Source organism: Odocoileus virginianus, chromosome 12 (assembly GCF_023699985.2).
Source record: "Odocoileus virginianus isolate 20LAN1187 ecotype Illinois chromosome 12, Ovbor_1.2, whole genome shotgun sequence".
NCBI lineage: Eukaryota > Metazoa > Chordata > Mammalia > Artiodactyla > Cervidae > Odocoileus > Odocoileus virginianus.
This window is the reverse complement of record NC_069685.1, coordinates 50,021,547-50,038,349: the sequence shown is the minus strand read 5'-3', so window position 1 is coordinate 50,038,349 and position 16,803 is coordinate 50,021,547. Positions and strand designations below refer to the sequence as shown.

Here is a 16,803-nt window from a genome sequence, read left to right as displayed (position 1 = left end):
ATTGGAGGATGCTGAGTATCATCCCTGGCCTCTGCCCACTAGGTGTCAGTTGTGACAATCAAAAGGGTGCCCAGTGTCCCCTCGGGGGTGGGCAGAATCGCCTCTGGTGGAGACCCATAGTTTAAACCAAGGAATGGATTGCTGGGTTACAGGGAATTATTTGCATAGCTTCAGTATAGTATATGCCAGCAATTTTCCCAAAGTGGTTGTTTCAGTTTATACTTCTGCCAACTGTGTGTGACCTAACCATTTCTAATACCTGTATTATAATTAATATATAAATTTTATGTAATGAAATCAGGTGTAAGTATTCCCACCTTATAATAGGTTGCATGAGTTAAGTCTTTTGTATCTTTTATTATTTATTTTTCCATTAGAGAACAGTAAGATGATTAAATCTGTACTTACCTCTGGAATCTAACTTTCATTCAATCCCTGGCTCTGCCTCTCTCTAACCATGTGGCTTTGACTGAGTGACTTCACTTCTTTGTGCCTCAGTTTCCTCTTTTGTCAAACAGGAACAATAATACTGGCCTCCGTTGTTGGAAGATTACACTAATTCATTAATGTGAGGCAGGTGGAAGAGGGCCTGGCACTTGCCAAGTGCTGTGTTGATGACTGCTATCCATTTAGTGGCTATAAATATTCCCTTGTGTGGATGAGCTATGGTTTATGTCAGTTCTTTGGTGTGGAATGGTAAATGGTTTTCAGTTTGGGTTGCCAGATTTTGCAAAAACTAAAAAATGGTAATACTTAGTTGCATTTGAATTTCAGATAAACAATTAATTTTTAATCTAAGTATATCCTGTGCAGGGCTTCCCAGGCGACACAGTGCTAAAAAATCTGCCTGCCAATGCAGGAGATATGGATTCAATCCCTGGGTCGGGAAGGTCCCCTGGAGGAGGAAATGGCAACCCACTCCAGTATTCTTGCCTGGAAAATTCCATGGACAGAGGAGCCTGGCGGGCTACAGTCCATGAGGTCGCAAAGAGTTGAACATGATTGAGCACGAACACACGGTCCAGGGTATGCCCTGTGCGGGGACTTTCCTGGTGGTCTGGTGGTTAAGAATCTGCCTTCCAGTACAGGAGGTTTGGGTTTGAACCCTGGTTGAGGAACTAAGATCCCACACGCTGTGGGGCAACTAAACCCATGTGCCGCAAACTACAGAGCCCACGTGCTTTGGAGCCTGCACGCCACCGTGAAGATCCTGTGTGCCCCAGCAAAGACCTGGCACAACCATACATAAATAAATATTTTTAAAGTATATCCTGTACAATATTTGATGTTTTTATACTTTAAAAAAATTGTTGTTTGTCTGAATTCAAATTGATCCGGTGTCCTGTATTTCATCTAGCTGTCCTCTTTAAGTTTGGGTCTTTTCTCTTTTGAGCATCCCAGTGATTAGCATTCTGGAAGCTGCATCTTTGCGCACAGATATGGTTTCCCAAACTTGGCTTCTCAACTGAATCACCTTGGGGCTTGTTAAAGTGCGGAATCCTGGTCCCACCCTACATCTCCTGAAACCCAGTCCCCAAGGCTGGGTTGAGTCTGAATTTTTAACCAAGGCCCCAGGTGAGTCTAGACTTTAGAGTAAGCTTCTGCCTAGCGATGTTTACGATGTGCTGTGTGGAAGAAAGGTGGGGCAGAGAAAACGCTTCCTTGCTGCTCCCTGCCTGGTCAGCTGTCTCCTGCAGGGGAAAATAAAGGTTTGGCCTTGACTGACCTTTCCCGGGACACTTGTGCCCGAGGCCTCCAGCCTGGGCAGGGGGTTGAGGGGGCGTCTCCACTTCCGGCTGCCCCTCAGCCCAGCTCAGAGCCCGCCCCAGCTTTACAGGAAGCGGAGCTGAACTTTGGCAGTGGGAGAGAAAGGTGGGGGGATTGGGCACCAGGACCAGCTCCATTGATTTCTGTCTGCACTTCTTGGAAGCCCTGTCATGAGGAAAACAGGCAGCGGGTAAACAGTAGACGGCAGCCCCAGCAGCAGGGCGGGCCTGGCTGGCCTGAAAACCTGTCTCAGCTCCAAGTGTCTGCTAGATTCTGACTGTCGCTGTTGGGGGCACCGGTGCCCCTTGGGCTCAGGCCTGAGGCCTCCTGAGCCTCCACCATCTGTCCAGGTAAGGTCCGACCTGGCCAAGGGGCAGGACCTGGATTCAGAACTGCACCCCTCGCCATGACCCTGCCAGACCAGAGCCTCAGGGACTCATGGACCATTCATGCCGTTCCCCACGGGCCTTCAGAGGATGCCAGGCCAGGTCTGAGGGCAGGAGGAGGTGTCCGCCACCAGCTCCTGACCCTGCCCTCAGCTTGGCATGCAGCAGCTGCTCTCCCCAACTTTGGAGGACAGCTCTGATTTCTTTTTCATCCCAGCTGCTGCTGGGCACTCGAGAGCCGCCAGGCTGCAGCCATCTGGGCAGGCCGACCCTGTCTGTTCAACTCAAAGCCACGAAATTACAGCTCAGACAAGATCAATATGATCACGTCCTAGGGCCTTCAGAGGATGCTTTTGCTTTGAGAAGAGGTCAGAAGGGGTCTCAGATTTATAAATATATTATTATTTAAGAGAGGATTCCTGGTGGTCTGTAAGAGTTTGTTGGCTGGGGAGCCAGCCTCTCTGGCCTCCTGGATGCTCTCTGGAACAGAGCCAAAGTGTCCAGGCTGCTTAGGCGGGGGTGGGCTGGGGGCTTACCCTAGCAACAAGGGGTTCTTCAGAGTTTGGGTTTGGTTCTGGAGAGGGAGATGTTCACCTTCCTTGTAGGTCCATTTGGTGCTGACAGCTTGTGCTGGACACATGTTTTCTGGAAAAGAACTCATCAAGCAAATATGTTTAACTAGGGCTCCATTTTTCTTCCTTTCATTAAGTGCTTGTTGTAGCCTGGGCATTGTTCTCATTATTGTTGCTGAGGGAATAGTATTGTTATGAAACCAGATGGGGGCCTTGTCTTTTGGAATTTATATTGTCATTTTTTTACCCTTACTAGTGAGGAACCCAGGAATCAGAGAGGTAGAGTGGCTCGTTCAGGACAACTCAGCAAGAGGCCCCTGCCAGGTTCAGTTCTCGCTGGTCAATGAACAAAGTAACTTCCTTGATTAAGTGGGAAACTGAGTCTGAATAATGATGATGCTGATAACCAGCGTTAATTGGGGCTTACTGTTGGCAGGAACTGCACTAATAAGTGAATTCCATGAGATCTGTCATCTTACTGTCATCTCATCTTTTTGAAGTTTTGAAAGCTGAAGTTTAGAGAGATGAATTCACTTTCCCAAAGCCAGCAAGGGGCAGGGCTTGAAGTATAACCCAGGACCTGGGCCTTCTCAAGCTTAAACATATTTTATAGGCACTTTCTGGGCTTCCCACTAAGCCTGATGTGCTGGCGAGGAAGGTCACATTTGCTAGTTATATGAAGGTCCAGCATTTGGGTTGGGATAGTGCTGTTGAGGAGCATGCTGAATTCACTACTAACACCTGGTGTAATAATAGCAATAGTATTAACAACAAAAACAACAGATTCCATTTGCTGAGCATTTGAGTAATTCCCATGTGCCTTCATTATAAAGGGCTTCCTTGATAGGTCAGTTGGTAAAGAATTCGCCTGCAATGCAGGAGACCCTGGTTTGATCCCTGGGTTGGGAAGATCCCCTGAAGAAGGGGAAGGCTACCTGCTCCAGTATTCTGGCCTGGAGAATTCAATGGTCCATGGGGTTCATGGAGTCGCTAAGAGTCCGACATGACTGAGCAACTTTCACTTTCTTATAAAGGTTACCTTAAAATACATAGCTGGATTTAAAATACATGGCTGTTTTGTTATTCCCATTTGGCGGGTGAGAAATTGAGTCATTTTCTCAAACTCACATAGCCAGGAAATACAGAGCTGAGATTGGAACCTTATTTGCCTGCGTGGCCCATAGAGCCTTGCTGGTTCTCCCAGCAGCTGCTTCGAGGAGCCCATGATGGTATCTATACTCTGCGGGGGTCTGCTTGTTCCGAACATGGAAGTGACTTGCTTCAGTCCCCTTTGTCAGACGGTCCAGATGTCTTCTCCCAGTTTGCTGTCTTCTTCCAGCCCTGCCTGGGACTCTTACATTTTCCCTTGTAAATCCTTTCTAATCAGGTCAACTGTGGAACACGGGCCCCCAAATAACGCCAAGTACAGCCTTTGCTGCTGCTGGATTTCCTGCTTGCTTAGCAATATGGAAACTTTGGCGTGGGTATGTGTCCTTTTAAAAAATTCTTTATTTGCTCTGCTCTTGTTTTTATAAGATATGGCTCTTAATGAAGCTTTAATTCAAGGTCAAAGAGTCCAGAAGTTGGTGAGAGAGTCCATGGCCCCTGTGGGTCCTGCTAGACATATAAACATCCAATGGCTGGCTTTTTTCATCTCCTCCTTTAAACAGTCCCATTGCAACAGAGCTCTTCCTTGCACGAGGAGGTAAAATATTTGAACTGACTGTATTGCCTGTTCCTAACTGTTTGCAAAATGTAGCCAGGCCCCCCTTGTCTTTGTTTATTTTTTCCTTTTCTGTAGTTCAAAGAAAATAATTTATTAACTTGGGAATTAGGGATAATATCATCCCCCCGGCCTGCAGCTCCCTGAGGCCTGGGCTAGCCTGCCTGCCCTGCTTGAGAAGTTGAGACAGGCTTTTCCGTCAAAGGCACAGCCATGGCAAAGCCCAGGTGGCAGGGCTAATGTATTCGCAGTCATGATACGAAAAACCCGAGTGTCTGGAACCCAGCCCCTGGGGACCGGCGGGGCCACGCCATCGACCTGAACCCACTGGACTGCGCCCTCGTCTAAATCCATCAGGCTCGCCAGCCCTGGTCTTGGACCACTGAATAATTTACGGTCCTGCAGAGCGGCAAGCAGCAGGTCACTGGAGTTCATGGGTTAATAACAGGTTTGGTTTTCGATGTCAGCAGCTCTCTTGATAACGTATGAAAGAATCCTATTCTGTTGATTAGATTTTGAAATGGATCAATTTTTAATCAGCCAAACACCTGACTCACTCAATAAGAGTTGCATTGTGGAGACAGGATGGAGGCCAGCTTTATTTACAAGAGTGTTTGTTTTTTGGGGGCCATACGCAAATTCCCACCCAGGTCCCTCCTCCTGGAAGAATTGACCGGATTATCTCCCACCTCAAATGGCAGCCTTTGATTCACCTTCTGATTAGTTGGGAAATCCATGGATCTGTTTAAGAGATAAGAACAGCAGCTAAAGGTTTGATTTAGTCATCCGTGGTTATTGATGGGAAAAGCATTTATTTGCCAATGGAGAAATTTTGCTTAATGTAACAGCACGGAAGATAGGAGGACAAAAGGAGTCCTGGCAATAACTGGGGGCCGGGGGGGTAGTGGCAGAGGTGTTTTACCACTGGGGGTGGCTGAGGTTTTCAGCCCTACCCTCTATGAGATTTTCAAAACAATAGTATGAAAGTGGGCCAGGAAGCAGATTGAATGCATGGAAGGTTCATTGTGAAGGGTGTTGCTTCTGGTCATTTTATTCATTCACTGAACAGTTTAGCCCACACTGTGTGCCGGGTAGTGCACTGGGCGTCAGGGATAAAGCTGTTATTGAGACAGGATTCCTGCCTGCAAAGAGTATACATTCTGGTCTAGGGGAGGAGGAGGCAGGCAGTGAAGGAAAAACAAGGCATGTAATTATGAAACATGCAAAGCCTTGTGAGAAAACGCTGAGGAAAAATAACAAGAACGTTGCATTTCAATGGTGATCAAGGAAAGTCTGTCTTGAGTAAAAAGAAGTCAGAAATGGGAGGAGAGCGCCAGGTAGGAGGGGCCACAAGGGTTAAGGCCTATAGACTTGTGTGCTGGAGGAACCAGATAAGGACACGTGTGGATGAAGGGGTGGCAGGAGGGAGGGAGATGGAAGAGGAGACTGGACAGGTAAACAGGGGCTGCCTTAGGTGGGAGGAAGACTGGGTTTATCTGCAGTGCCGTGGGGAGCTCTGGAAAGGTTCTGAGCAAAGCAGTGGCTTGTTCAAGTTTTACATTAGAAAAGGTCAAGCTGAGGTTAGTGGACTGTAGGAAATGCGGTCTGTTGTAGCCATCCAGTCAGTGGTAAATGAGGGCATGAACTAGGGACACAGAGTGGGGAGAAGGGGTCAGATTCAGCAATTCTGGTCTGTGGCCAGGTGGCTAAGGAAGAGGAGATGGTGCTTGGGCCAGCTGGGGCCCCAACCTGGCCACATGAGGCTTGTAGTCCCAAGTTGGTGGTGGCCCAGTCCCAGGGGGAGTGGAGGGGTTCTCTGTGGTAGAAACCTTGCTTGTCTGTGAACTGGTCTTCCAGACTTCCCTTCAGACTGGAACAGCTAGAAACAGGATAGCACAGAAGTTGGGTACTTGGGCTGAGAAATCAGATAGATGTGAGGGCTTCCAGTCTGAACACTGCCTTGTGCAAGCCAGTGACCTCAGACAAATTGCTCTTTGCACATACAAGCAAGTGAGAATAATTGTTGGTTTAGAACTTTCCAGAAGAACTCATAAGAAATTGCTAACAGTAGTTGGTTTCCCCTGGCATGGGCACATGGGTTGAGTGGGAGATTCATTTTCTCCTCTATACCATCTCGTAACCTCTAAGTTTATGCCACAGACATGTACTTGGTCAGAATTGTCGTGCTATTTGTGATGTGCTGAGACATTCGCCGGATGGACCTACAGTGGCATTTGGAGCAATGACTGGTGTTCCCACCCCCTCTTTTACAGATAAGACTCGGAGAGGGCTTGTCACTTGCCTGCAGTCACATAGTTGTACCTGGCGGCTTTAGCCCCTTCTCAGGCCCCAACCCCTCTCTTCCCCGCTCAGCCCCTCTTACCTGTTGCTGTTGGTTGAGGTTGTAGATTTGGTCAGTCTTTGAGAAGCTGGATTTTCCTGACACGAGTAGCAATTTCTCATTCCCCAGTGCTCTGCTCCAGGAACCATCGATTGGGCAGCTTTATTTATTAGCTTAATCACTGCACATCCCTCAGCGACACTGTTCTTGCACTTGCATTGTCGGGGAGGCAGAAGGGCCTACATGCACACCTGTGTGTGCGCTCAAGCCTGGGAGTGTCCACGTGGATTTGGGACTATGTAGGAGGAAGCGTGACTCACTTCTCCTCTCTCCTAGGTGACAGGCAGGCTCTCACAAGCATCTTGATTTAGACACAAGTCATTGCTCACCGAGGAATCTCAATGGAAAGAACTATCTGACCTAGTGCCAAAAGTCCTTGACGGTAGTCCTGGCACATCCACTTGCTTGCTGTGTGACCTTTAGCCAGCTTGTTCTCTGGGCCTCAGTTCTTCATCTGTAAAATGGAAATGATGGTTATCTCTGGCCTTGTTGCTTTTCTCTCTTCTCACATGTCAGCATAATTTGCTCCTTCACTTTAGTCTTCACTCAAAAGTTACTTGTCAGGGAGGCCTTCTCTGGCTACCCTAAGTAAAATTTCACTATACACACACACAAACACACAAACACACCATTTTTCTCTTCCATGCTATATATTTTTTTCTTCCTTAGCACTTAACATGCTCTTAGCTATTTACCTTGTTTACTGGTTTTTTCCTTTTAAAATAGTTGCCCCAGTAGTGCAGAGATTTTTTTGTCTCTTCTGCTTGCTGCTGTCTTCCTAGCAACTAAAATGGGGCTTGACACATAGTAGGTGCTCAGCAAATATCTGTTGAAGGAATGAATGAAATAAATCAGTGTGAGGCCCTCAGCACAATGCCTGGTACATAGTAAGTACTCAACAAACTGCTGATAAGTTTTTCCTCACCTTTAAAATGGAGACACTGTTGATAATAGCTATCACAGAGTTGCTGTGAAGATTCATTGATGTGGATGTTGAGTTCTTGGTACAACTCCCAACACAGTAATTCTTCAATAGATAAGACCTATTATAGTTGTATTATAAGTATTAAATGAATAATAAAGATGCCTTGGTAATGGCAGCATTTTTGAGAAGTGGATTTAGTGTCTGGGACCCAACAACCAGTCCTAACCACCCTGTGATCAGTCCTGATTAGCTGCTGCAGTTGTGGGGTCACCAGGGGTCATGATCCTGCAATTTGCCTTTGGCTGTCATCTGCCTAGAGAGTCTGGCCAAAGTTTGCAAATACCCTCCTGGATTCTATCTTTCTCAAGGAGGTGTCCCAAATTGTTCCAAGCAAAGTTCATGTGATTTCATTTTTTTTTTTTTTTAATTATGGAAAGTGTTCTTTAAGAAGAGAAAGACCGATGATCCTTATTGTCCCAGGGAAACCTCCTCAGCACATGGTTATGTGGCTAAAAACTGAAGCTGAGCAGCACACAGTGTGTAATTTTCTTTTGTTTTTTATATATAATTTCTGTAAATCAGAACAAGCAGAGCCTCCCCAGCCAGATGAATGAGACTTGTTCATGCTTAGACCTGGGTCTTGAGCTTTATCACTAGAGTCTGTGAGGAACCCCATCCAGGACTCTTAGTTGCAAGCCACAGAAACTGACTCAGCCTCACAGCAAGACTCTTGAAGGAGGGACTTTTCTACCCACAAGAAGAAGATTCTGATGCTGGCTTGCCAAAAAAGCACAGCACATGTTCATGGCACTTGAGAGGGAGTGGGATGGGATGGGACAGGGATCCCCAAATGGAAATGAGGGGTGATTACTGGATGCAACGAGAATTCATTCTGGGGTCATGGCCATTCTCTGTGTAACCTGAGGCAGAGGCAAAAGCAGACGAACAGACACTGATGCCGGTCTCTTGGGACTTTGCAGTGTCCTCTGATAAGCCTTTGCCTGCTGGTGATGTGTCTTTGTTCCCTGGGGGCTTCTGTCCACAACCTTAAGACCACTTCCTCAGAGTGGGCAGGCCAGAAGTGCTGAGTAACTCTCGGGATCAGCCCTCAGTCTCAGGAAGTATGTATACACGTTCCAGCTCCCCCAGTCCTGAGTGAAAGAGTTCCTAGGTCTCTTCTGCATTTTCTTTGGGTAGTGGAGATTATAGGTGATTTTTGTGTTTGGCTTTCTTCAGGAGGTTTTTAGGTTTCCAGCTTGGAGAATGCTTTATCTTGTCATTTGAAATCAACCTGCCGCACGGGAGCAGGACTGCCCCGGGCAGGCGGGGGGCATCTGTACCGGGACTGCAGGTGGCTTGGTAGCATCTTTGTCTCTGCTTACATTGTGGACAGAGCAGTTCAGGCTTCTGCATCGAGCTGAGGTGAAGCGAAAAGAGAAAAGAGGGAAAGTGGAAACCACAGTACATTGTAGGGCAAAAATAAAGGGATTGGAAGCAGTCCAAATAAAAGGCTGATGGCCCGAACTGGTTGCATCTGGGGCGTTTCCGGATTTGAAACTTCAGCGGGCAGAGGTGTTTGAGCACCTCCTGTGGGGGCACGTCCTGTGCATTGTAGGATGTTAAGCAGCATCCCCGGCCTCTGCCCACCAAATTGCCAGCTGCCTCCACCCTAAGTGTGACAGTCAGTAACGTCTCCAGATGTTCCTAGGTATCCCCTGGGGGACACAGTTAACCCCGGATGAGAACCACTGTGTCAGATTGGGTGGGAACAGGGAGCAGCCAGCATGCTGGTGATTAGTGTGCTGCAGCCCGGAAGTAGGGCAGGAATGAGGAAGGAGGGCGCAGGTGTGAGAGGCCTTTGAGAACAAGAACCAGAAAGCCAGGGAATTAGAAGGTCAAGGAGACGATGGAGGGGAGAGATGTTGGATCCTGGACTTCTAGGGGATAGTGTCCAAGGCTTAGGAGCTGACTGGTCCATGGGACTGGAGCAGATGGGAAAGGAAGCAGAACCCTTTGGAGTGAAGGGGGTTCACTCATTGAGCCTGGGGGGCCCCTAGGCTCAATGCATCTTGTGATATCTCCAGGGCTTAACTCAAAGAGAGACCTTGGTAAGGGGAGGGTGGTGTTGTTGAATGAATGAATGAGTTAATAAATAAGCCAAATGGGCATTTTTTCTAAAAAAAAGACTGAGATTCATGAACCTAAGTAACCATTTTCTCTGTTATTTAATGAGCACCTACTATGTGCGCAAAGGTGGGTCCTGGGCACCTATAAAATTATAGCGCGGAGAAGGAGGGGTCACTGAACAAGCAAATAGATAATATATGATTACAGATGGCACTCTGTGCCAGAAGGGGGATTCATGTGTTGGGAGCCAGGTTTGAGGGTGGGGCCCAGCAACCACTCAAGCTGCTGTCAGCAGGGCAGCCCACATTTGGTCCAGAGAACATGCTCATTCAAGAGGACTTTGGTGGGGACAGGGGGACAGGCCACCCTTTGACACAGAAGAACAGGGAGAGCAGACCAGACAACAGGGCAATTTCATTGAATACTGAAGTGAGGATAATCAGGGAAGGCTTCTCTGAGGAGGTGACATTTGAGCCAGGAATGGAAAGTAGACTTTTGCAAGGGGAAGGGTGAGGAAACAGCAGAGGCATCATGACTGTGCTTGACAGAGGTTGGGGTTTATGGAGCAGATAGAGCCTTGACTCACCTCCTTAAACCTTACACATAAGTACAGCTTCCCTCCAGGCCTCGAGTAGTGAGGACCTAACTGATGAGGTGGGGTGGTCGGTAGCGTCTGGGGTAGTGGCCATCCTCACAACCCTGATATAAAGGTTGTCTGCTCCCTTTTCTCCTGTTCCTGCCCAGTCCCTGTTCCAGGGGAGCAGGTTGGGAGGCCCACAAATGCCCTCCCCAGCCCGCATACCTTAGCAGCTGGCAACCTGTGGATATTTTGTGAGTGTGAGTTTAGTTTCTTCACTGCATCACTGGATAGAGCAAACTTAACTTTTTCTTTTTTTTTTAAGGCCAATTAAAAAAAAAATTCTTTTTTTCCAGAGCAGGCCACCAGCTATTACGGAAATAGTAAACAGGAATCAGTGCCAGGGCATAAGTGGTCGGTTTTAATTAGAACATTAAAGTATTTTAACGCTTACACTTTATATTTTTGCGAACTTGATTATATAGCATTTTAAATACCTGTGAACATTTTAAGGACTCTCAGCAATGAATTATTTGCAGTTTCACAGGAAACTTCTATTTTAAAAGCAAAACGGTATGAGAGTGGCTCCAAAGGCTTGGCAGCAGTGACTGCACTGTATAATGAGGAACCACGTGGTGGGTGGGTGGGCAGATGGCCTGCTGGGCCTGCCCTCACCCAGGGTCCCTGACGACCCCCTTCTGGAAAGGCTCGTGCTGGGTGGAAAGGATTTAGGGAGGCCTCAAGGTGTAGTCAGGGTCCCCACGCCTCCCCACCGCCCAGTCCTGAGGATTCTTCTGGAAGGCAGTTGTGGGGTGTCTCTCCATCTTTTTCACCCTTTGCCACTGAAGCATCTTCAGGAGGCTCCTGGTTTCAGCTTTTACCCACTCTGGGCTTCTCCCTACCCAGCATCCAAAGAGGGCATCTTGATACACAAATCAGTGTCATTGTCCAATTGCTCAGAAGCTTCCCAGGGGAACGTCAGTGTCTACATCAGAGTCACCAGGCCATGGGCAACGAGAACTAGCCCTGTCTTTTCCTCATGTCACCACAGCGCAGACACATGGGCCTTCTCATCATCCTTCTAGCTCTTAATGTTTATTGAGCATCTACTATGTGCCAGGCATTGTTCTGGAAGCCAGTGATTCCCTGCTTCATGGAGCTTCCCCACTAGTCAGGGGAGACGGGTGCTGGCGAAACAAATGAATACCAGGTGTGAGAGGAGGGGAAGGAAAGTAAACCAGGGCAGAGGATGGGATTGTTGGGGGTGGGGGGTGCTGCTTTTGATGGGAGGAATGAACAGTTTTCTCTCAAGAGGTGATGTTTAAAGACCTGAATGAAGTGAGGGAGCAGGCCAGTGGTGTGCTGGAGTTAGCTCGGCAGTCTCACAAGAGAGCCCGTGGTACCCATCTGCTCCCAGCTCCTTGTTAAGTAATATGTGGTCGGTAGCTTTCAGCCAGGGTCGGAGTGTTTACTCTATGGAAATTGGCGAATGCAACCAATTCGAGCTTTCTTTCCAGAGATCTGGTTGTTAAGCATTTACCAGCACACATCTGGAGCAGGTCATGCAGAAGGCTGTGGGAGGGGGTTCTGGGCATTCCCTGAAGGGGAAATACGTAGGGAAAATTTGAGGAACATCTTGAAAGAGAATAAGGATGGGACCAAGTGAGCGAGAAGGGAAGCGTGAGAGAAGATAAAGCTAGAGACTTCCCTGAATGCATCTAGTTTCTGAAATCCTCTAGGCTTGTTTTTGCCCCCAGAATTTGTGCACATGCCATTCCTTCTCCCCTGGCTGGTTCCTTCAGCTCCTTTGTCCCCACAGAGAAGCTTTCTCTGACCATTTTTGCTAAATCATGTTTTCCTCCTTTATTCTTCTATCAACACCCTTTGGTTCTCTTCCCAGCATTTGTCTCAATTTGTAATTGTGTATCCGGTTGTTTATTGTGTTGGGGTCTATCTACCCCCACTGAAGGGTAAGGTTTGAGAAATGTTGTTGCTCCCCTCTGTCTCCCCACCTTCAAACAAGGGCCTGCACAAAATAGATGCTCAGTTCCTTGTTGTCAAGTGAGGGAATGTTGATAGAAATCCTTTTCTGTGCCAGGCATTGGTTTGGGAGATGTCTTACCACAGGAGATCAGAAATTGAGGAACAGAAGCACAGATGGAGAAGCCAGAGGTTCCTAGCTTGTGCCCAGCCTTATTCCAGCAGCTCCTTCTTAACCCGGAAGCTCCTTCGTAACCCGGAAGCAGCACAGCAGCATGTTGGGGCCTCTCTGACAATGGGCACAGTAATCGTCCCCTAGCTTCCAGTCCCCTTGTCAGTGAACAAAAACAACCTTTCTGCAACTGCTGAAGATATTGGTGACACTGGAGGTTAAATATTCCTACTATATCATGGCTGGCATTTTTATTGTCACAAGAGCAATGGATGTCAGGAGTTCAGGACTTAAGATGAAGTTTATCTCATGACAGAGGAAATGCTGAGTCCACTGGCATCGGGAATCGGGTGGCCAAAGGTGCATTGAGGACGGAAACACTGTGATCCCAGGGAATGAGTTCAGCTGACCTGATTATTTCTTTTTATAACAATGAGAGCTTACAACGTATCGATTGAGGTGATCAGCATTTAGGTCTTTCATAGTTAGTAAGGAACTGTTCAATTTATATTGGAAACCATCACTACTCAGGGCCTTTAATGAGGTATGTGGTGCCCGGGAGAAGAGGACAGTTAACATCACAGAAGTGGGTACAGGACCAAGAGAGGAAGAATGCTCCTTTTTTAGGCCATCAAATCACTTTCCTCTGCCCTGCTCAGTGGTATGTAGGCCCTTCTGCAAGTTCCTTAGCCTCTTGTAACCTCAGTTTCTTCTTCTGTAAAATGGGCTAGTAGTGCCATTATATCCAGGAGTAGTTTATGGTTTGTGAGGATTAAAAGTGATAATGTGTGTGCAGTAAATATTCTCAGGAGATTTTGCTCACTGTTAATTCAAGCTGTCAGGCGATGGTGTCGGTGCTTCTGAAGGCCATTTGAAATGGGAACATCGTAGGCTCATTTCAGTATGACAGGGAGCTTTCTGAAGAAAACGCCCTGAGTGAAGAGTTGCCACAGGGTGTTCTGGCTCCTTGACTTGTTGCTTCATCTTCAGGCGGTGCAGGTTTAACCAGAAGATAATGCATTTTCCTTGAGAAAATGCACTCAAGTGTTTAACACTTGACCTAACTCATGGGAGCATGTGCTAATTTTATCGTTAATCAGAGAATTCTATCCATTTCTGTATGTATTACTGTAGAGTGGACTTCACTCCAAGTTGTCTGCACAATTATTCAGTTCTGTGTTACCTGAGAGGGTAGGGGCCTCTGTCAGCCTCTTTTGCTGCTCTTTTCTCAGCACCTAGAACAGTTCCTGCACATAGTAGGTGCTCAATAAATATTGGTTGAATCAATGAAATTGTATGTCTGTAGGGGTTTAAAAATATTTAATATTTCCTCTGGGAAAGGCCGTATCCCAGAGAAATGGAAACTTAAGTTCACACAAAAGCCTGCACATAAATGTTCACAGCAGCAGTATTCGTAACAGCCCCAAAGTGAAAGTAACCCAGATGTTCTTCAGCTGGTCAGTGGTTGAACAAACTATGGTGGATCCTTACCATGGAACACTACTCAGCAAGAAAATACACCATACACGGTACACTAACAACTTGGATGAATCTTGAAGGAATTATGCTGAGTAAAAAAAGCCAGTCTCAAAAAAGATGACATACTAGATGATTCCATTTATATAGCATCCTTGAGAAGACAGAAATGGATAACAGACGAGGCATGGGAACAGGGAGGGAGGGAGGTGTGATTATGAAAGGGCAGTGTGAGGGCCCCTTATGGTGATAGAAGTGGTGTGTGTGTTGACTGTATCAGTGTCAGTGCCTTAGTTGTAATTTTGTGTTGCTGCTTTGTGAGTTATTACCAAGGGGAAAAGTGGATGAAAGGTATGGGCGCTCTCTCTGCATTCTTTGTTACAGCTGCATTAGTCTACAATTATCTCACAATAAGAAGTTCAGTGTTAAAAAATGAGGGGCTGAAAGCCCTTCATTAATTATGAGAGATACAATGGGCTGAACCCTTATTCTGTGATACATTAACTCAGGTTTGCACAGCAGCTTCATGAAGTAGCTGGATGTGACGTCACCATTTTATGGGGAGGAAAACAGCTCAGAGAGGTTAGGGGACTTGTCTGAAGACTCACAGCTAGCAGGTGGTGGAGGTGAGACACAAAACCTGGGAGTGTCTGGCCCCAAACCCTGAGTTTTTTCCTTTAGACATGCATCCCTGAGTCTCTGCTGTTTGGATGCTGGCAGAGCCAGGAAGCTCGCTCCCCTCGTGCGGTCACCTGATGTCTGACCCCTTAGGTGGGCACCGCAGGTGACTGCTAAAGTGACTGACAACTCGGTAGGGCAGAGGTGGCTGAGAGTAAGCCTGCACTTCCCACCTGGCTGCTCCTAAGTGACCTGCTGACCTCAGGAGTCACGACCCCCTCCCCTCCCCACTCCTTTGGCTTTTGCGAGGACATTGAAGTGTTGGTTTCATTATACCCATTTTACAGGTGGGGAGACTGAGGCACAGGATGGAAAAGGAACTGGGGTTGTTGCAGGTGGAGGGGTGGTCCTTCCTACCTCTAGCATCCTGTGGTGATGATTATAGTTCCTTTGACTTGTCTTGCCCAGCTGCTGTTTTCAGGGCAATGTGGCACAGGTTCTGTGATGAGGTCCGCGGTGCTGAGATGGAGTCCTTGCCCTGCAAACCTCCAGACTCTGGCCTGGGGCGAGTGATTTCTCTTTTCCAAGCCTCACTTTCCTCATCTGAGAAATGGGGATAATGAGGACTAAATAAGAAAAACTGACAACACTTTGCAAGAAACAAAAATCTCTGGCAGCATCTGAGGTCTGGTAGGAAACTCTTACCTAAGTGCCCTGATGTTCAGAGCTCTGAGCAGGGTATGTTGAAAGGAGCAAAGCCCCTTCCTGAGTTATATGCCCTGACATGGCTTCTTGGGGCATGTGATCTCCCACACTCGAGTTCTGCTTACCTCTTGGTTTCCTGAGCGGGATGGTGTGTGCTGTAAGAGAGGACATCCAGAGGGGCTGGGAGGTTTTCTGCCGCAGACAGCACCTAAGCTGAGAGCTGAAAGATGACTAGGCTTTGCTAGGTGAGTGGGAGGCAGACAGACGGACATTCCAGGGAGAGGGAACAACAGGTGCAAAGGCTCAGAGGTTAGCGCAGGTGCATCTGGGGAACTGTAACCAGGATGGTAATACTTGAACATTAAACAAGCGTGAAAGCAGAACCCAGTCACTGTGGCCCTCCATCTCTTTTTCTGTTAAGACAGAGTAGGCTAGAGGGATTCCAGGGAGATTTGTGAGTGAGGAATTGGACTTCATCTTGAGGGTGATGGAGAGCCGTGGAGGGTTTTGAGCAGAGGAGTGGTGCAGATAGACTTACCTTTGAGAAAAGTAGTTCTGGGTGGTGTGTGGAGCAGAGCAGGGCAGAGGTGAGCCCCAAGTGGAGGCTGCTACAGCATCTTGCTGAGCAATCACCGGGACTGGAGCAGAGTTGTGGGAGTGGGCTTGTATAGAAGTGGGTGAATTTAGGACATTGGTGAATATCTGGTGTGGAAGGGACAGAACTTGGCAAGGGGCCCAAAGAGGGAGCATCTTGAGTAAGCTCGATTTCTGATTTGGGTTCTAGGCTGGACCACATGAGGGAGGCCCCTTTACCTCTCATGCTTTCCTCTGTAACTTGGGATGGTTTCCACGTTCCCCATCTCTTGGCTCCAGTGAGGGTCAAATAGAAAGCTTCCTGAGCCAGCACCTTAGAGTGAACAGCAGAACCCCCAAACTCCCACCCCCACTCAGAGCTCATGAAAATTCCCAGGGGGACAAGGCACCTGGCATTAAAGATATAACTCCCTTATTTTGTCCAGTGGTGTTTCAAAGATGCCACAGTCTAATCTGTTTAACACAGATACTGTCTACTGGTTTTCTTTCCTTTTAATTGTAAAAGACTGGTTTGGGGTTCTCCTCCCTTCTGTCACTTATCTCAGAAGAGGTGCTGAGAAACAGTGCCATCGCCAAACTGAAGGTTCTAGAACAAGCATCGGTATTTATAGAGCTCCTGCTGTGTGCCACAGCTTCTCTATGTGTTACTGCCTTCTTTATCTTCTGGGTTAGAGGCACGGGTGATGGAGTCCAACAAACTGGGGTCTGTACCTGGCTGTGCCGTGTCCTAGCTAATTGGAGCCACTCCCAGCCTCAGTTTGCACACCTGTCGTCGAAGGA

At 47.5% G+C, this 16,803-nt stretch overlaps 1 protein-coding gene across 8 annotated transcripts in view; it reads left to right on the top strand.

Annotated features, from left to right (window-relative positions):
- CUX2 (cut like homeobox 2) overlaps nt 1-16,803 on the top strand; it is a 287,416-nt gene that overhangs the window by 59,048 nt on the left and 211,565 nt on the right. The window contains exon 1 of one of the 8 annotated variants that reach the window (XM_070475186.1): nt 4,138-4,209. The exons of the other annotated variants lie outside the window; for them this stretch is intronic. Coding sequence (XP_070331287.1) covers nt 4,192-4,209 — 18 coding nt within the window. The 5' untranslated portion in view covers nt 4,138-4,191. Of the gene's footprint in view, nt 1-4,137; nt 4,210-16,803 lie in introns of those variants that run through there. 8 annotated transcript variants of the gene reach the window in all.